This window comes from Parasteatoda tepidariorum, chromosome 7 (genome assembly GCF_982258835.1).
Source record: "Parasteatoda tepidariorum strain Cologne lab strain chromosome 7, Ptep-v5.0, whole genome shotgun sequence".
NCBI lineage: Eukaryota > Metazoa > Arthropoda > Arachnida > Araneae > Theridiidae > Parasteatoda > Parasteatoda tepidariorum.
The window spans coordinates 31,686,597-31,708,719 of NC_141761.1; the positions used below are offsets into that span (position 1 = coordinate 31,686,597).

Here is a 22,123-nt window from a genome sequence, read left to right on the forward strand (position 1 = left end):
TTTGGCCCAATTTAAATTTTAAGTTCAAAGTTTCTTTCCGAGATTGACACAGTTCACAAAAGTCTAAACCGTAACCGATCGTAAATTATATTCATTTATGACGCACCATATTCAATTCAATAATTTGGAGGAATGATTGTTGATGTTGTGGTATTTGTCACCGTAGACATGGACAGAGTTTGGTTTTGCATTGACTATGTATTAAAAGTTTTGGTTTTATATTTAAAAAATTCTTTGCGTTCTCATGTTATTAATGTTAGTGTGGGGTCCAGCCAATAGCAACATGGCCTACAACTTTTACTGTTCACCACGTTACTATAACGAAACCCGACACTTTTTTCGTTCAAAGGTATTATTATTGTTAGCTGCTGATGAGTTACAACCTACTATATACACTCCTCAAAAGTGAAATTGCAACACCAAGAAATAATGCACGTAGTGTTGCTACGTGCAATATTTCTTGGTGTTGCAATTTCACTTTTGAGGAGTGTATATATATATATATATATATGCATGTATGAGTTGTATTTACTTGCAGCTTATGCACGGTAAATAAAACTTATTGTTTTTCTTAATTTTTTTCGTGTTTTTTCTTTTTGTCCTTTTTGTATTTAACTATTATGTTATATATATATATATATATATATATATATATATATATATATATATATATATATATATATATATATATATATATATATATATATATATATATATATATATATATATATATATATATATATATATATATATATATATAAACTGCTGTTTGTAGAAAATGCAACACCATGAAAGAATCATCAGAATCAAATGAAATTTAATGCAGAAACGACTTGTACTGATACAAATAAATGATGAAATTTTCAAAACAAAAGAAACAAATTAAGCGTCCGAAATCAGTATTTGGTGCAGCCACCACGCGCTGCAATAAGTGCTGCTATACGACGTGGCATGGAGTCAAACAGACGTTGAATATCTGCTTGAGGAAGAGAATTCCATATCGCTTGTATGCGCAACCAAAGTTCGTCTTTGGAAACTGCAGGACGCGGATCACGAGTGAGACGCCGACCAACCATATCCCACACGTTCTCAATAGGCGACATATCCGGCGAATAAGCAGGCCAAGGAAGAAGTTGCATGCGTTGTGCTGAACAGAAGTCTCTAACAGTCCGCGCAACATGTGGGCGTGCATTATCCTGCTGAAAGATAGCTCCAGGGATGCCTTGAAGGAAAGGAACGACTTCGGGCTGTAGCACTTCACGGACGTATCTGTTGCTATTGAGATTACCCTCAATTCGTATCAAATTGGATCGTCCATGATACGAAATCGCACCCCAGACCATAACTCCGGGTGTTCGACCACTATGTCATTCAATAATACACTCAGGAAGGCAGCGTTGACCGGCATAACGTCTAACACGAACACGGCCATCATGGGTCCACAAATCGAAGCGTGATTCATCTGAAAAGACAACTTGGTGCCAATCAGCTCGCCAGTCTCTGTGCTCAAGAGCCCACTGCCGACGCAGCCGTCGATGATCCGCCGTGAGGGGAATCCTGTATAATGGCACCCTTGCACGCAATCCACGGCGCAGCAGACGACGACGAATTGACGAAGCCGACAATTGTACACCTGTAGCAGTAGACCAATGTGCTGCCAGCTGCCTGGAGGAAGCTGTGCGATCATTCACCGCCATGCGGAGCAGGTGTCGATCATCGCGCTCTGACGTCACCTTCTGTCGTCCAGTGCCTGTTTTTCGAGTTGTTCGGTGCTCGTCGGTCCACTGCTTCCAAACTCGCATCACTGTGGAACTGTTCCGCTGCATACGAGCTGCTATTGCGCGATAGGAAAATCCTCCTTCTCGAAGGCCGATTATCCTCCCTCGTTCAAACTCTGTAAGTTGCTTGAATTTCTTATTCTTCCGTCGTGGAGGCATACTCAGGTCTCACTAAACGTTTGCCACTAACAAATAATCATAGACTATTTTCAACGTCCCGCTACAGCACTTTATTTATACGCTTTCAGCATCAATTCAGAGGGCGCTGCGCGCGCCACGCACGCGCGATGGCTCTGAAACTTTATTAATTTGCATAATATCCTATAATTGACATTTGCTGCGAATTTCATTTGATTCTGATGATTCCTTCATGGTGTTGCATTTTCTACAAACAGCAGTTATATATATATATATATATATATATATATATATATATATATATATATATATATAACAAAAAAAAACAGATAAAAATGCGCAAAAATACAAGGAACAAATACAAAATGTAAAAGAAAGGATTTTAAATAAAATAAGAGAAAAATTATTAAAAATTTAAAAAAATTACTACAACTTTCAAAAAAACGAAATCTTTCCCTTACGAAAAAGGTATCGGGTGCATTTGACTGCTGAATAGTTAATGCTTATTTTATTTACTGTATTCTATGTTTCATAAATACAGCATACATATCAGATGAAAACACAAAGAAAACAAGAAAAGAATATAAAACGTAAAAGAAAAAGCGTATTTTAAATAAAAGAAAGAGTAAAAATTTGATACTTAAATCCAAAAAATTTAAACTAATATAATCGCCATGATTACAAAGCAATACAATATTAATTCCTGGGGGTAAATGTAATTTCAAAAAAATAATAATAAATAAATAAATGCAGAAGTTATATTTTGAAATCGAATTCTATAACCATTTTTCACTAGAGTTAAGCAAGCTAATTTTAATTTTTTAAAACATTCCTTAAATTGAGTTTCATATTTGGTAATTTAATTCATACATCTGACAACATCTAGTCTAGCTCTGAATTTCCTTTAAATGCATGACGAAATTGAATAAAATAAATTGAATTACGATAAGCGTTAAAATAGAAGTGAAAGAAAATGTCATTAAGTTGAAAATGGTTATCAGTGAAATACATTTCCCTATTATTTAATTTGTTTTTATTTTATTTTAGATTTAAAAGTTCAATTGGAAATACTAATAAATACTTTTTATAAGTACATTTCCTTTTCATTATTAATTCAATACTTTTATTATTTATTTCACCAGCATTTTGCGTAAATCATTTCATCGAATTAGCCAAATAATTAAATAACTACTGAATTATTAATGATTATTACAGGCTTCAGAAATCATAATTGGTTATATAAAGTTTAAACTTGTAACCCTTCTAAGAAACCCTAGGGTTCTGCTAAAGACTTTTTGCAAACCGCTGGCGTATATTACTTTTATTTGAATAAATCAGTTGAAAAATCATTTCATAATTTCAATTATTTTAAGTTAAGTTACTTTCACTTTCATGTTCTGAAAAGGACACCATACCACGGGAGAAACTTTTTGTCTCAAATTCTCTTTCCCCTCATTACTAGTTTAAAATTTAAAAGAAATTAAAAGTGCGCTTAGACAAACCTAGAGTAAGCCATAAAGTTTTAATCTCAGAAAATTCTCAGATCATTTCTTTTTTTTTATTTCCAATGAGCTGCACAATCGGTCTTGCCGATGAGCAGACCTAGTGCGTTCTCCAGAGGCGGTATCCACTCTTTCAGGACCACCACAATGGGTGAGATACCGTTGGTCATGTTAATTTGGACGTCTAGTTTCTGACTCACTAGATGGCAGCACCGAGACTCTATTTGGATGCTAAAGTGCACTAGGAATTTAATTTTGCTGGAAATGCCAAGAGCCAATAAGGCACTCCAGGGATTTTTTACATGCCGCATAATCATACGACATGGCCGATGAGGATTTTTTGCATCCCGAAAATCCAGTGTCTGGGCCGGGGATCGAACCCGCAGACTTGGGCTCAGATGGCCGACGACAAACCAACTGCGCCACCCAGCCACGGTATTATATTTTGATTTGAATTTTTAAAAAAAATTCCTTCTCAGCCTTTGTAACTTCATGGCCTAGGTTTGTCTGAACTCACATTTTCCATACTTCCCATTTAAAATTAGTTAAGGAGGTGAAGGAGAATTTGCCACTAAAAGTTTCTCCCTTCGTATGGTGTCTTCTTAAAAGATAAAGTTTTATATGCCAATTATCATATTCAAAAATCTTTACTCTATCCTTACTATTTTGATAGTTTCTTTTCGTGTTATAATATATTTTCACACATCTTATGATTTCAGATGATATGAATCGAGTAATTTTATTGCCTTCCATTGCTGATCAGTCGTCCTATATCAATGCTTCTCATATTCAGGTAAGTCAATGTATATGTTAGATATCCCATAAAGTTAAATTCATGTTTATTGAAGTAATTTTAATACGACAGATTTTATACAAAATTTACATAAATTTTATTATTTCATGACGTAGTCTTTATAAAAATTTATACCCTGATAAAAAAAGTATAGTCACCACTACTAGAATATGATTAAATTCACCGTATTTCAGGCTCTATGGAAACACCAAAAAGCTCGGTAATTTTTATCGAAGTGCTTTGGTAATGATTTTTAAAAAATTAACATAGTGTTAGAGAATGTGATAAAATTTGAGAAATATGGCAAAACCTTGTAATTTTATGGCATAAAAACCATTTATTAGGTTGAATTTACTTTTCAATTTTGTAAATTTTGCTAAATGTATGGTAATGCGAAAATAGTATGGTAATAAGAAACTGTAAGGTAATAATTTTTAAAACCAGAATTTCCAGTAAACCATTACCATATGAACGGAAAAAGTACCAAATAAATACTTTAAATACGGTATATTTTGGTTTTATTTATCAAAATTTTGTTTGTTTTTTTTTTCTACCTGAAATGTCATTACTATACAGTACGGTAATTTTGTCGGAATTTTTTTTTCTCCGTGTTACTTACAAAATTTCGCATTTTTACACTGCATTGCGCATGCCATTTCTGACAAAAGCACAAAACCCTTCTGCTCATTTGTTTTTTCGATAATCGTTCCTTAACTTTTCATTTACAAAAATATATAAAACCTATGAAGGTCAGGGTTAATTTCTCTTTAACTTTTTATTATTTAGATTAAAGAGATTTGTTGGAGATTTGAGTGTAATCAATGAGGAGAAAATGTATATAGTGTAATTTTTAACTTAATTCAACTTTTATGAGTGTAGGCTTTCTTGCTTAATTTTTCACGAGATAATAGCATACACATAGAACTGTTTGTTCTCAATAAAAATTCAAAAACTATTTTTCATTACTGGGAGGGAGTAATTTCATCGGGCTATTTTGCACAAAAAGAAATAAACCTTCTGGAGGGTTTGTCTCTCAAAAAATAGTCAACGAGATAAACAAAGGAAAAGTTTTTTTTTAATTGCAGCTAAATAATTTTAATTATTTTTAAAAAGTAGAAAAAAAATTCCAAAATAAGGAAATTTTTATTCATGAAAAAGAGGATAAAGGATATAATGGAAATACATAAAAAAATGCACCTACAAACTGTATCTCAGTATCGTTGCCTACAATATACCATTTTATTCTCTTATAAAACTCGCCAACTACGAAATAATAAAGGGCACAATGTCTTCTCTATTTTTTCATAAAGGAATTCATTAGTATGCTAAAAATCATTTTTATAATCCTATTCAAGTTGACTAACTCCAAAACAATGCCATAGAAAGCTCTATTATTTCCTTCATAAATTTGAAAGCATCCTAAAAAATTGTCCTTTAGAACTCTTATTTAGATTATATCAAGTTTCTGAATCAAACAATAGAAAAGATAACATTCAACACACAGCTCAAAAGAAATTAACACAGCTTAAAATACGTGTTTACTAAAATAGACACGGCTCAAAACACGTACTTTTAGAAATAGACATAGCTCAAAATGCGAGTTTACGAAAATGGACAGAGCTCGAAATACGCGTTTAGGATAATAAACACAGCTCTAAATGCGTGTTTAAGAATATGGACACAGCAAAAATGCACCTTTTCAATGTTCAAACCAAATTTAACAACTTAACAAAGAATTTCGTGCTTACTTTTAATTACTTATTTAAGAACTAAATGCAATCATTACGGGACAAAATCCCTGACTTTATGGGTAATACTATTGTAATTTTTCAGACATTGTCTTCGTATTCAAAACTCTGAACGTGCGTTTTGAAAATTTAAATTCCAACACCGTAAATTTACTACCACTATTACAAATTTATAAGATCCATAGCAACCTTATAAAAACTGTTGACTTTTAAAATCTTTCCAAAAAAAGGCTAATTTCATAAAATGTACCAAGTAATTTATGCAAATGAATTACATCACGAAATGACATTATATTCATTAGTTATTTCAATAAAAATAGAACAATAATCATAAAGGAGGATGGAAAAGGGCTATGTTCATTTTCTTAAATAGCTGTGTCCAATTTCGTAACAACGCAATTATGAGTCATGTCCATTTTCGTAAACACATATTTTGTCCATTTTCGTTACTGTTCATTTCGAGCTGTTTCCATTTTCACTGACTCACATTTTAAGCTGTGTCTCTTTCTGTGTCCAGAATAAGAAGACATTTCCTCTATTATTTTCTGTAGAAACTTAGCAGGATGCCAAAAACTATTTTTTAAAACTCTATAGAAATTTTCTCCATTGCGAGAAATTTCTGATTAAAACAATAGAAAATAAAACATTTACTCTCCAGAAACTTGTAAGAATGCCTGAAACCGTCTTTTAAAAACCTAGCAAAGTTGTCTGGATTATAGCAAGTTCTTAAACCTAACCATAGAACAGAAAACAGTCCCTCTCTTATATCCTCCAGAACTTTGTAAATTACCGAAAACCATTTTTAATACTCCAGCAAAAGTGTCTCGATTATGACAAATTCCTGGACCAAACAATAAAAAAGATTACATTTCCTCTATTGTCTCCTCCAGTAATTTGTCAGGATACCAAAAACTACATTTTAAAACTGTAGCAAATTTGTCGCTATTTTAGAACGTTGTTGTTGTTCCTTATCATCCAATTGTCTGACGAAGACAGACAAGATCCAATAGGTTGTTGACCCTCAAAAAGTCGATGACAAGAAGTGGACTAACGTATAAGTCCTCCTTGGAAAGGCCCAAGCAGTCAAGGAATGTTCGGCTGAGGCCTACTGGGCTTCACATTTGGAGCAGACTGCATAAGTCTTTCTTCCTTCAAAGTACGAGAGAAAATTCGTATTTTAGAACGTAACACTGGAAAAGAAAACATTTACTCTATAGTTTCCTCTGGAAACTTGCAAAGATGCCAAAAACCATATTAATAATAATAATTTCTATATACGGTATATTATATTTACCCTTACTAAATGTCTTTATGCGTTTTTAAACTTACGCAAAACTGAGTGTTACTTTCTTTATTCCTCTCGAACTTGAGAGTATTTTATAGAATAACTCATTCTTTGAAGATAATGATATAACAGATTATTTTAAACAATCTCATTAGATATTACTCTTAAATGCAAACGTATGTACATTAAAACCAGCTCAACAACTTTTATCATTTTTTACTACAAAAAATTTAATTAGTAAAATAATCAAATATGTAAATAGTTCCAAAAATTATTTCCTCCTTGACTATAAATATTTTATTACACTCATTAAAAATGAAATAAATGTCGTGAAAATTATTTTTAATCTCAAAACTCGTCACTTGAAAATTTAGAGAAAAAAAAAAAGAAAATAGATTGTTTTTAAAGTCAAACAATAAATATTTTTTGTCGAATACAAAGTCTTCGTTGCTTCTTTATTTTTATTTGAGGTTAAAGCTTCGCTTTAAATTTGTTTGCTCTCTTTAGTGTCAAAACCAGAACTAGCTTTTGTGTGCAACCAAATGGAAAGACTACCACATTTTATTTCTCTTTAGCAATTTAATTTTTTCCTCACTCCTTAATTGTGCTTAATGAGGCTTGAGATAGAAAATGCGAATAGATTTTTTCTTAAAAACTCTAATTGTGCAGAACTGTTTTCCAAAGGACACATTTATAACATAAAAATGTATGTTGTTATGAAAGAATAGCATTTCTTTCTGAATCAGTTGTGAGAAAAAAAATTTAAAAAGAACAAGATTAAGAAAAATATTTTAATTCAACTTTTAAAACTGACAACACATTTAAAATCTATTCACATTTCCTAAAGATAATTTTGTATAAAATTAAGTTTAAACAAAGAATTTATTTTTTTGCTGTATAAAAATCTAATTGCAAAAATGCAATGTCTCCTAAGTTGTTCTGAATTGACTTTTGTTAGAAAGTTTTATTTTCAATAGGTAAACACATCAATTATAAGAGAGAAAAATTATTTTTGATGAGATTTTTTACGTTACTTTTCTTTTGTTTAATTTGTTCGAAACTGCGCATGTGCGAAGTTGGACAGTGTTGATCTAGTTAAGCTGAAAGTTCATTCAAGTACTTAAAGGAAAGACGATTTCATAACGTAAGAACTTTCTGAGCAAAAGAGAAATCTGTAAAGGAAAAGGAAGATATGGAACTGACGATATTATATTTTTTTTTCAATTAGCCAGTTCCAGTTCCAAGATTCCTCTCTATTGGAGTGGATCATGGAATTTCTTTTGTACATGGAGAAAGTTAAGTAAAGCATGCCTGCTTTTTTAAATTTCAAAATTCGGAAATAGAAGAAAAAAAACATTTATTTTCTAACAACAACTTTCATTTAGAAGCATTTAGCCACTCCGAGTTAGTCATTTCATGTTCACATTTTTTTTCCCTATCATTATATTCATTCTTTTTTCAATTATTTCGGATATGTTTTTTTATTAGTTTTAAAGATCTTTTCGGTGGCTGTGGTTTTTATACATTACAAAAAATATCAGGTAAGGGAATATAGAGCAAGTTTAAACCGAGTAAAAAGCTTTTACCTTTAATTTTAAAAAAAGGGTTATCTTAAAAACCGCAAGTAAAATAACATTATTAAATTAAAATAGTGCCTCGTTCTATTGCTGCAAGAAATACCTTATTCATACACAAGCAACAAATAAAAATATTCTCCCCACAGTGACATTATATGCTGGAAGAAGATTTACGTCATCAAAATACGTCCACTATTAACATTTCATTATTTGATATTTTTTTAACATAATCTTATCACCAAGTGTTTCTTTTTTTTATTCCTTAGGGTTACTACCGTTCTCTTTCATTCATCATCACCCAAGATCCTCTGCCGCAGACCATCTGTGACTTTTGGAGAATGGTGAAGGAGCAACACATCACCACTCTCGTCATGCTCTCAGAGGTGGGACCAGACTTGGTGAGTAAGCCTTTTTAACGGACTTATGCAGCAGGAACGTAGCTTAAAACCGATTTTCGCTGTCGTCACAAGAAATAACGCTGTTTTGCGAACAATGTGCTATTTTTATAACTGTTGTGAGTTTGCAACAATTATTCGTGACTTTTAGAAGTTTGACTTACCTTTAGCCAGCGACTTTTATTTTAATTCTGAACATGGCGCAAAACTTCAATGTGATGGAAATTAAAAAGCATTTGTTATCTAATTTTTTTTACATTTAAAAAACTACTCCAACTCTGCATTATCTGGCCTCATAAAATTTTGCCAAAATTAAGAATTACTCTTAGATGTTGATGTTTTTTCATCTGGATGGAAAAATCTCACCAAATTGGCGATTTTAAGAATAAAAAAGAGGGGAAAAAAATAGTGCGTGGAAGAAGTTAAACTTCGCAACCTGCGACGTTAATTGTAGAAGAATCAGCAGTCGTAGAAGGATCACTAGTTCTATTCAACGACTCTTTCTCCTGCTCCGCTCGCTTCCGTGCTCTGTAATCACGGTAATATTGTGCATTTTTCCCTCGTGGACCTCTTGAACCAGTGCTTGTGGTTGCCTCATCGTCTCGCCCTGGAAAATGTATTTGTATTAATAATGTATGTGAATGCGTCATAATGTAATTTCAGAAGAGAAAGCCTAACAATCAATTGATATTCACAAGAAACGTACCTTGACATAACCTTAAATCCGTCGCATTGTCTGTCGGATTGCTTTCACTCATTTTTTACAATTGTTATCCACTAAATTTGAAAATAAAAAATACTACCCTATTAAATTATATGTGTATCAAAACAAACTAAAGAAATATTTATAGAAAAAAAATTCGCGATCGCAACGCTCGAGTACGCCGTCTAGCGGGAGCCTGTAAATATCGGACATTAATTTATCACGTTTTCATTTAGTTCCATCGAAATCATTGACTGAATCAGACGCCATTTTTTAGCAGCAAATAAGAAACAAAATTTCCCTAAGGAAAAGGCCGAAGAACTTGAAAAAAATCTCCAGAATATTAGTAAATCTTTCAGGAACAGAACACGCCAAACATTTGAAGAAAAATTCCGCAATAATTTTTTATTTCTATTATCAACAAACTTGCAACTGATGACTTCCGATTTCGGATACTGTTACAGATGTGTGTATTAAGGTAAAATGCATTTCTTCTGTCTTCAATTCATTACGAATTAAAGTGAAGTCAACATTGCTTTCGTCATTCCAGTGAATAAATATGAATTCAGAACATACAGAATTGTAATAGTTATAACATATTCTTCTTCGTTATAGAATAGTATATATTTCTGTATCCATATAATTCGGAAAACAACAATAAAAAATTATCCAAGTTACTTGAAATAGTGCCATTTGTGCTGATTCTTAATTAATTTTAATCGCTTTCTTGGTAAGTATTTTTTAGTGTTGAAAGAATAAGTTCAACTAGAATTCAGCTATTCTGTTTTTAGCTACATATTCAATTTCATATCTATTATAAAATTTTGCTGTATAGTATGTTATCTAAAAGTAATGAAGGGATAAACTATGCATCTATTATTTGAGAATAAAGTTTTCAAACAAGGAACTTATCATTTTGGAATTCTCCGGGAATTATAAATCAGGTAAGTGCAATGATTTTTACAATAAAAAATTTGACTGTAAATATTTTTTTTTCATTTGATGATGGTTCTCTACAGAATGGTTTTTTACGTCTGATTAAGAACTATAAGAATAATAAAAAAAGAAACAATATGAAAGTTTTTATTTCAATGTAAAGAATTCTTGAAATCGTTTTTTTATCCTAAGAATTCTTTATTTTCCGTTTTTTAGTTTATAATTTTTTGATAAAAATTGTTCTCAAAATACTTTTTTTGAAAAATTAAATGGTATAACATTATGTGTTTATGTATACTTCTTGTATATTCCAATGTTTGAAGTAATATGATTCAGAAAAGTATGGAATAAAAATTCGGTACTTATTAACGCCACCGCCGCTACAGATTTGGCGGTTTTTAAGTGCCGCTAATCTACACTTAAAATTTTTGCGACAATTCATAAAATAAAACACTTTATTTAAAATCAAAATAGTCAATCGGATTTCGGTGGAAAATGAGCCGATATAGAGTTTAGCAAAGATTCAAAACAATCATATCGCCATATGAACTCTGATAAATAAGATTCCAAATGAAATAACATTTCCAAAACGAACGTTTACCAAGATAAAGTTTTATGTTGTGGGAATTGGTACATTATCGTTTTTTCGGTAAAATATTTCCCTCCTAAAAAAATTCAATTGCATCTTGTTTTGTTTTTGGCAAATCCCAAAGACGAATTTTTGTAGCACTAAAAATGGCGACAAAAAAAAATTGTTCATTTGTTTTTGTTTCGTCAGCATTCTTTATTTTACGTTTCTTAGTTTCTAAATAATGTTTTTTATTGAAACTTGAAATTTTTTGATAAAAATTGTTGTCAAAAAACTTTGTTTACAAAATTAAATTTCATAAAATTATGAGGCTTATGTATACTTTTTGTTCATTTTAATTTTTGAAGTAATATGATTCTTAAAACTATAGAATGTAAAGTTTAAATGGGCCTTTCATGTTATATCATTAAATTTAGTAAAACTATTTCTCGGGCATTAGGTTTTAACTCTTATAAGAATATGCATATTTTTTTCTGTTAATGTACAAATATTTTTCCGATGTGTTTTGGATATTCCTTCTCTAATAAAAAGAGATACCATTTTGTTTTCGTTTGCATAAGAAAGAATATCAAGCATTTTTCTTTTTTAAATTTAATTAGTCACAATAAAGAAGGAACGTTGCAATGCTACATGCTACATTAACGACGTCTCTAGAGTAACTGAATGACGGTTCATGTAGAAATCGCAGGTATGCGTCTCATACAACAACGCCCCCTATAGTTCGTTGCGATCGCGAATACTTTTATGACTTTTATTATTTTCATGCTAGTGAGAACCAAAACAATATGGAAATGAATGAGGGAAAACTGGATACCACCACGTGATTTCCCGGCCAATAAAAATGTAGCGTTAAACGTTTAATGCAACCTTGATGGAAGTCGCATAAGAAGTATAACTTCAAAAAAAGTTTAATAGCTTTTTAAATACTTAAGTTATTTGCTCATTCCATTCTTTACTGCAAGATGGTATGTGTAATTTAAAATTAAAGCTTTGTTTCTAGTGTAAAATGCACAGATTTCTTTATTTTCTCAGTGAAAGATCTTCGAAATACACTATTAAAATTGCAATTATTTTCTTCCAGAACAAGTGTCCGCAGTATTGGCCAGACGAGTGCCACGAAGAGATTTACGAGACAGTTCGGGTGAAACTGAAAAGCTCAAGCCAAACATCTCACTACATTCTTAGACAATTCATTGTAACTGACGTAGAGGACGAGCAGAAGCATTTAATGAGTCAGTTCCAGCTCATCAACTGGTCGTCCTGTGGTTCTGGAGTACCAGAAAACTTATCCTCTCTCATTGTTGCCATAGAACATGTCCAACAGCATCATAACAGTCAAATATCAACTGGGCCCATCACTGTACATTGCAGGTACAGAATTTTTTGCCTTGATCTTAGTCTATGTTCTATCTCCGGTAAAAAAAATATTCAAATTTTTTTAAGAATTGCCACGTTTTAATAAATCACTTTCGTGACTGTTTATTTATATGAGCGTTGAAGTAGAATTTTTAATACAAATAAAATTTATTGCTAAGAAATATTTATCACCAAACATAATTGCTATCAATTTCCATTCAGTTGGAGTGCAGGGTACAAAGCGGTACTGATATCCCAAGTAAAAAATACTTGTGCTGATATTTAAATTTCTGTGTTCTGATATTTGAAATTTTTGTGTATGTTCCCATTATCAACAAATATAAATATAGATCATAAATTATTGATATGACGAATCGAAATATTTGCGTATTTCATCCTAAAACTTTTTTTAATGTAAATAACTAAAGCTTGTAAAAATTACAAAATTTAAAAGTCAAACCGTCCACTAATTATATACATGGTTCAGGCATATAGTCTTATCCACAGTATTCACTACTTCGAACTTCAAGGTAATTCAGTCATTTTATGAAAAAGTAATTCATTTTAACAATTTCATTAATTCGCAGTTCAATTCATTTTGTCTCGAGCATCTGATTTTAGAAATGATCGATTACAGTCAACAACGCGATAATCATATCGAAGAATTTTTCAATGCTGAATTGAGGGAACATCCACTAAATTACTTTTGTACAAAAATCTTTATCAAATCTTAATCTAAATCTTAATCTCCAATGTGGATTAAAAATTTAAATTTTTGCTGCATCTAAAACAAAGAGGACTGGAATGCTTTCTCAATGAACTTCTTTTACACCCCACGTTTTATAAAATCTGTATACATAATGGTTTTCGTTTAAGACGAGGCAAAAATGAAAATTTATTTTCTCCTTTTTAATCTATTCGAAAAAAGTGTTAATGCAAAATTTTTTTATTTAATTATATAATAAATCCATCGATTAGTCCGACGTTTGAATTTTAATAAATTTCTTCAGTCATGTTAGTATTGTTAATATTATAAATCAATATTCACCTCAAAAAGTGATCGATAATGTAAAGTATAATTATTTCCTCTGAAGTTGATTGTTTATGTCTCTCTTCTTTCAGCAACAACGAGATTTTAAACTAAACTCAAAACTTTGCTTCAGAGACATTATAACAATTTAACATGTAGGCTTTATTACAATTATCCAAGCAAACTCTTTGTAGAAAACTTTGGAGAAATGTTTCTCCAAAATGGCTACCCATTCAGATTAACTATTTAACTCTAAGCACGGCAGTGTCAGAACTTTTTAACTCGAATGTTCATATAAAAATGAATAATATTACACAGTATTTGATAATTTTCTTTTTTTAAACTTCACATAATGCTATGTTTCTCCAAAATAGCTTCCCATTTAGGAAATCTAAAACTATTTAACTCTAAGAACAGTGTCAAAACTTTTTTAACTCTGAGAGATACTCATATAAAAATGAATAATATAAAATACAAATAGTATAAAATACAAAGAAAATATATTAAAATACCTCCGGCAAAAAATTTACAATAAGTATTTTGTTGACAAATTATAAGAAACTAGCTGAGCACCTGTTCCATCTTCAGGATAAAGCACGTAAATAATCAATCAATCGGTATTAATTAACACTTAAAATATATCTATTTTTTTATTATTGCTTGTTGCTTTTTTCTGGGGATTTTGCGTTATTAGATTAAGCAAGACATGTTTTTAGACGTTCTCATTAAAATGAAATTTAAACTACATCCTGTACCATTCGGCACGAAAATTATGTCAATAATTGCATTGTAATCACAATCAACTGTAACCAATGAATTTTCAAGGCGAATTTGTTCATTTTTTAAATTTCTCAATAAAAATTACTGTTAATTGCATTGTTCATGTTTATGGAAATACTTTTCAAAAATGCAACTTTAAGCAAAGCAAACACGTGGTTTTAGATAGATTTCAAAGTTCAAAATCGGAGAGTTGCTATCATGCCCTCCAAATTTTTTTTTGGATAATATGACGAATAAAGAATAATTGGTTAATGAAGAATATGTTATACTTTCCCAGTGCAACTCCTTTTTTTTTTTTTGATTAAATAGAAATGCAATTTAATCTTTTAAGTAATTGGAGAAAATACATCGTTTAGTTTATAACAATTTGTAATGTTATAAACTGATGAGAAAAATTTGTTTTTCACTCACCCCTTCCCCCAGGATGTACTGAAAGAAATTTATGAAAGATTTTTAGAATTTTAAGATCGGGAGCAGAAATTGTCCTTTGCATTCACTCACAGTGTGCCAGCATCCAAGGTTTCGTGGCCAAAATTAGTATTTCGATAAAATTTGTTTTAAAATTTGGGAATTTTTATGAGCAGGTAAATTGAATTCGTACTTGAAATTTTGAAATACACAAAAAATACCAAGAAAAACAAAATGGCGGCTGAAATATGGCGAGCAGAAATTAAACAAAATACATAGTACGTTTAAATAATTAAATATAGCAATGAAAATATAATACTTTTCGTAATTTTACATTAAAAATGAAAAGCAAATTATATTACCAAAGTAATATTACAAAATAACGCGAATTAATTAGAAAATAACGCGAAAACATGAAAAAAAAACATATTTTTTGTTTTTTGATATATTTAGTCCACCTTTGCGCTGTGGTCAAAATGGGGCAGGTTTTTTCGAAAAAAGAAACATCAAAGAAGACAACAAAAAAAAGTTAAGTTAATTACCTCGTGGAACTTTTTGGAGATAAATTTCGAAAGTGATTCAAACATTGTAAAATGTCATTTGTCATTGTAACTCATCCAACAAATTGAAAAATTGTACTATAATTTCAGACTAATTACTCTGATAAAAATGTAACAGAAAGGTGAAATTCTTATATATATTTCTGAAATATAAATTTAAAAATTACATTTAAAAAAAATTTAGCATATTTTTTACTACATTGTACTCTCGTCGGTCCAAAAAGTAAATTATAATGTTTGGAATGATTATGAATACTTAATTTGGGCTATATTAAATTTGCCTAAACATATTTTAGTTGAAATTTAATTTTTGACTTTTGGCCAAAGATCATGGTTCTCTGGCCTACAGTGCCATTGTCCAAATTTTGGAATTCTAGCACAAACGGCTCTGGAGTAATGAGAAAGACACATGCAAACATTAATTAAATTCACTGTCTCAAACTTTATATTTTGATAGAAAATTATTAAATTTCGTGTATATATAATTATGGATATAAAATTTGTACTTAAATTTTGTTAGTTAACGGGTACACGTTTTCATCTCAAATGTTAAAAACTGCGTAACAGCACTCACACGTAGAATTGTCATTATTAAGCAAAGGATCATATTAAACAATTCAACTGAATGGAACGTAATTGAACATTTCAATTTAATTTCATATCCCTGTAATGTAATGGCTTCATAATTACTGCCCTGCAGCTCAAATATTGATATAGATATTGTCGGAATGGACTAGAACAATCATCGAATATTTATCTTGATCAAATTAGGAATCTAAATAGCGTGTTTATTTGAAATGATTTCAACAACACTCGACATTTTAATCATAGAGAGATTCGTCGACACATTATATTCCCATTTGGGTTGATAATTTGAAGGAACATGTGAAGTTAATTTGAATGCCTTATTATCACATTTAAGTATTTAGACTGATCATAATTATAAATTACTGTAAAGAAATTATTTTGCAACTAAAATTTTTTTTTTCTTTCACAAGATGGTTCAACTATAGTTTTGGGGTGCAAATTTTAATATTCGTAATTTTGCATGATTTTACTGTTTCTATTAGTCTCTAACAATGAATAAAAAGTCATTCAAATTTTACTTTTAAACTTTTAGATAAATTATATTAGGTGGACCGGAAAGTAATGTCGTTTCTTTGCATTTGATATTCGTGATCAAGATTTTATTTTTAATCAATAATGATCACCCTCATTAGCAACAATCTTTCACTGCCGGATCGAAAACGAATCAAATAGGATCGGAAAAAAATGAATTGGTTTTTAAGACTAACGAATATTTAATGTGCCGAAACGACATTACTTTCCGGTCCCCCTAATAATTTTTTTTTATGTATAACTAGTTTTTTTTTCAGTTGTTAGCGTTACTTAAATGGAAAATGACTTAAAATATATATTGTACTTTCTGCAAGATTAGAACCATAAATGGTTACTATAATCATCTGTGTAAAGAATACGCAATTTTAATACAGTCGAAGTTTTAACGTACGTTATCAATCTTTTGATGGTTTTTGCTTCGCATTTTAACATTTATTAAATGGAAATAAATAAATCGTTTTGATTAAATCCGCTATCAGTCGAATTTTAAACAACTGTTATTAAATTGGAAATTAGGATACATTAGAATGGGATTAAAATAAATATGTAAAGTTTTTTCAAATTTTTCTTTTACTGTAATAGAGCTTATAAATCATTATAGTTATTATTGCATTATGTTTACCGTTAACATTATGTTGTTACAAAATATAAAAATAATTAAATAAATGTCAGTTCTCTATGCACGCGTTATATATTTTCAGCTGTTAAATCCTTTTGTTGAAACAAAAATGAATAAAAGCATTCATTACTAAAAAAGCACGGCTTCATTATGTAGAAGTTTCTGAATTGTTTAGAGTAATAAAGTGCTTGTAATTTTTAATACTTGAAAGCATTAATATTTGGAAGTACCATTGAATATTTGTACATAATTTGGCGAAAAATACATCTTTTGAACACCGAAACTAAATTGAAGTTAAATACAAGTTGGAAATAAGATTACCGAGCACTGTACCCTATGATTTAAGTCACTCAAATTAAATTTATAAATGAAGCATTTTTTATCGTTAGGTCTGAGATTGGTCTGTAGTTCCAGTAGAATTCACTAAAAACTGAGAATATAATGAGATCCAAGTCATTCTCTTCAAAACTTACCAGATGATAAAATTTCTTTAGAGATTAAATGCATAGAATTGAAATTACTTACTTAAGACCTTTACAAATCTGTAGTGTCACACGCAAAGTATCTCTAAGCAATCTTAGCACCGAATAAACATGTTAGTGTGGAGAATTCGTGAAAAAGAATGCCACACTCATTAAAAAGTCCGCTGTTGATATTCTCTGACGAAGTAATTAAGAATTCAGCTATAAATTACGTCAGAATGACACCAAACTCCAGAAACTTTTAACAAATTTTTCAAAACTTTTTATCTATGGAATTTTTTAGTATCTGGTAAAGTAACAGACATATTAGTTTTGGTGGAATTTTCTAAAAACTTGTGGATGAAAATTCCATACCTTTCGAATCGTCTCATATATTTATCTCTCATTTTCAGTGGTGGAGGCGATAGGAGCGGCATCTATGTGGCCCTCAGCGACCTAATAGAACAAGCACGATGTGATGAAAGGGCAGATGTTTTTCAAACAACAAAGTACGCAAGAGCTCAACGACATTGCCTACTACAGACTTTGGTCAGTTACTTTTCAATTGCATTATTTTACCATTCGAGATTAATATTTATAACTATTTTATAGCATACTTTGTTCTTTATTCATTTTAAGCTGTTTTCTGTTGGATTATTTCTTGCACCATGAACAATCTAATGGAAACTTTTATTCATTGCTGGAGTTTCTTACCCTGCAATAACTAAAGTGGTAATAAAATAACAACTCAGGAAATTTTTAAGACAATCTGTCAAAAATGACAGACGATTAAAAAAAATAGATATGTAGATGTGAATAGAAATGAATAGATAGATTTCCTATGGATAGTTGACTGAATGTACACAATAACAACTTCCTAAAACCTCAAAAAAAATCGAAAACTTCCGGTGTATTCGTCCTTTTATGTTATGCTTACGAGAAGATTTGTGAACAGGCTTAATATTCCATGAAAATTTATTATTTTGATTTGTGTTTAAATTTACGCTTAATTTTACCATTCATAAGACTTTTCTGTAATTCATAAATTCTAACAGGTCGCGAGCCAAGAACAAGTCTAAAAAAATTAATATTAAAGCGTAAATAAAGTGCAAGGTTTGCCATGTTTTGAGTGCTATCCCTTATTTGGCTATATTTGTGTAAAATAGAATCGTTATTTATTTTTGGGGTAGCATCACAGCAAGCTGGTGGAGTCTTCCGAATGTATTTGTTATTTGTTTCGGTGAAAGGTAAATGGAAAAAACTCTTTCGACTGAAAATACTACTAGTATAATAAAATTGGTAGGCGCGTTTTTTCAAGCTGTGACTTAAAAATCAGTCGGAAATAGTAACCCGGAAGTCTTACGGCGAATTTTAAGCCCCAGGGCACTTTACACGGTCAACCATCCATGCAGAACACTTACCTGAGAATTTATTCCTTCCAAATTTCAAATGTAGCTATAAAGTTCGTCAATAGATGGCACTGCTTAATTTAAAACTAGAACACAATTTTTTCATAAGTTCCGATTTTCCTTTCAGTTATAATGCGGCTCCATCTGGGGAGGAATTTTCCAGACGCCCTTAAATATATTACAGTTGGAATTGTCTGATTTGCAACAGGAAATATTTTTCTTAGTTTTCTAGTAGTAAATAGATCTATTAACGAGCTTTATAAAAAATTTCGTAAAGTGCAAAGAATCGTACATTTTTTAACTTTCCGTTTTCACTTCATTTATTTTTAAAATTGCTAATTTTTGGAAGACCTTTAAAAACTCAGAATGTAACTGCTACTCAATTAAGAAGAAAGTGACACAATTTGATCAATATTTATTCTTGTCTGTTTTATTGCCTCTTAGTTTTTTTACTTATTTCTACCAATATTAACAAACTTATTTTGTTTTAATTTGGTATTTTACTGTTCTATTACAGGAGCAATACGACTTCCTGTACCGTGGACTTATCCATTATGTAGAAAGGTACAATTTATGTAATTTAGGTGACACGCCATTATGATGTCAGATGGAATCTAGCCATCCTAATAAATCCTTGGAAACATTAACTGCTACTTTCACTGCCAGTTTCTACGACAAGGTATTGCCACTCGTGTGAAAAACTCTGTGACGTACCAAACGACTTTTCACATTTTTTTAGAAGAGCTTGTCACTCAACATCTCTTGATTATTTTCATCAGCAAAGGATACAAATTATATTCACGGTGTGAAGAGAAGAAACTAAATGATCTTAGTAATTTTTTTTATCACTCAAACTATATTTACTTCCGAATAGTTTACGTTGATCGTAAAGTACTGAAGTGTTACGGGATGAGTATTCTAAACAATCGTTTTATTGAAAATATAATGTAGTTTATTTGTGATGTGATTTACCAAAAATGTTTTATTTGTGCAATTTTTAGAGCAGCAGATTCGCTTGATGAACCACAGTATTTTAAAACTTGTCATTTGATGTAATTTTTAAATTTGGTTGAATGTTGCAAAAACAATGCTTTATAAAAACTGTTATGTAATTCTAAAAGTTTTGAGAATGTTAAAAACTTCTTATAAATTCTATGTTGTTTATAAAATCCTCTCATTTTTCAAGATGATAATAAATTTTGCCTGTGAAACAACTAAAGAAAATATAATTTGGTAACATATCAATAATCGAATTATGAAAAATGTAACATAAACATAGAATTAATGTCCCAACCTATGTCCAAACATGCTAGTTTCTGTTCAAAACCAAACACAAATTGTAATAATTTATCATTATTTCTGTCTACAAAACTAACTAAAAACCTCATGAAACTGTTGTACTTATTGTTAATAATTACAAATACTCAGTGTTTTATCAGAGACTTCTGATTAATGATTTTTATTTATATTTTTAAATACATAAATTTATGCTATTCTACTGCAATTATGAATGTGATATAATTTGCATGCACATATATTTCATTTTATAAAATTGGTAATAGCATAAATTGTACTGATTGTTTTTTTTTTTTTTTTTTAAGGGAGGAGGAGAAATATTTTTTTTTCCGAAATGAAAATTATGCCTTTATGTCTAATAAGTTTTATAAGTATAGAAAAATTTAAGTATGCATTACGAGTTAGAAAAAATACAGTGTAAGTTGCTTGGGACGAGGGGCTGTTAATTTTATTTCAGCTTTTGTGAGTTTAATACATCAAAATCATAGCATCATTAAGTTATCAATAATAAACAATTTAATTTTTTAAAAAAATTATGAAATACAAATTACGAACATAAATTTGAAACATTGCATAAAGTTTTGACTTCATAATCTTGATGAGTTAAATGATCAGTTATTTTCCCATTTGGCTACGCTTTTTTGTAAATAACAAACAGCTTTAAAAACGAATTTTTTTTCATGTATATAATTTTCATAATATGTTGGTGAGATTCCTCTGTGATCTCACAGTGATTGCAAAATCACGACTTATTACTTCATAATTGTTCTGAAATGCCCAAAATTCAACAAGAAAAATTGAAAAATATTAAAAAATGGAGAAAAAAATCCGGTCTGATTTTTAAAAAGTTTTTTTACCAGGAAATTTGTCCTGAAGATAGTAAGAAAATCCTTGCTATCATTTTGAAATTTTTACTTTAATAATTCTTTGAAAAATTATTGAAGCATTAGTAATGATTTTTGTTTAAAAAGTAGAAATTATTTTTGTTTAAAAAGAAGTTATAATTTTTGTTTAAGAAGTAGTAAGAATTTTGTTATTGAAGTATTAATAATGGTTTTGTTCCTCATAAAGATATGATAGATAGGATTTTAAAGCTATAATTTTTATCTCAACCAAAAAAAATTTACAGAATGAAAAATAATTCATTGAAATATTTTAAAAAATAAATAATTATTTTAAATCTTTCCTCCGATTTCAAAAACAAATAACTTAAAAAATAAACAAAAAAATCATTTTAAAAGTGTGCTTTATAGTTGCGCTGTCTACTAAGGAATTTTAAAAGTACGATTTTTGAAAGCATGGCAATTATTTTCATTATTTAAGCACGTCTCCTTCTTCCAAATGTATTTCAGTTTTTATCTTTAAGTAAAACAAATTAAGCAAGATATGGATAAAATTCAGCTGCCTGTAGAAAGATAAATATTTTGAAATCTTCAGGTATCATAATGATAAGCCAGGTTTTTAAACTGTTCAGATGAGCGAGCGCTTTCGGGGGTAAATATCACGATTTCCCTGTTTCTTCAAATTTTAATTTTAAAGTAGGTGTTAACCTACTTTAAAATTAAAAGAAGAAGAACAAAACTTACTTACACGAAGAACAACAGAAATAAGCGGAAAACAGCTGTGCTGCCATCTTGCAAA

General features: G+C 30.1%; 1 protein-coding gene across 4 annotated transcripts in view; it reads left to right on the forward strand.

The window, feature by feature from the left end:
• The window catches only part of LOC107441786 (tyrosine-protein phosphatase 69D), a 542,487-nt gene extending 522,077 nt beyond the window's left edge, over positions 1–20,410 (forward strand). For all 4 annotated transcript variants that reach the window (XM_071183653.2, XM_071183654.2, XM_043039328.3 and 1 more), the window contains 5 exons: positions 4,138–4,211; positions 9,088–9,219; positions 12,526–12,815; positions 18,191–18,326; positions 19,704–20,410. In XM_071183653.2, the coding sequence (XP_071039754.1) occupies positions 4,138–4,211; positions 9,088–9,219; positions 12,526–12,815; positions 18,191–18,326; positions 19,704–19,787 (716 nt within the window). In that variant the 3' untranslated portion in view covers positions 19,788–20,410. The remainder of the gene's footprint in view (positions 1–4,137; positions 4,212–9,087; positions 9,220–12,525; positions 12,816–18,190; positions 18,327–19,703) is intronic.
• Positions 20,411–22,123: the final 1,713 nt, after the last annotated feature.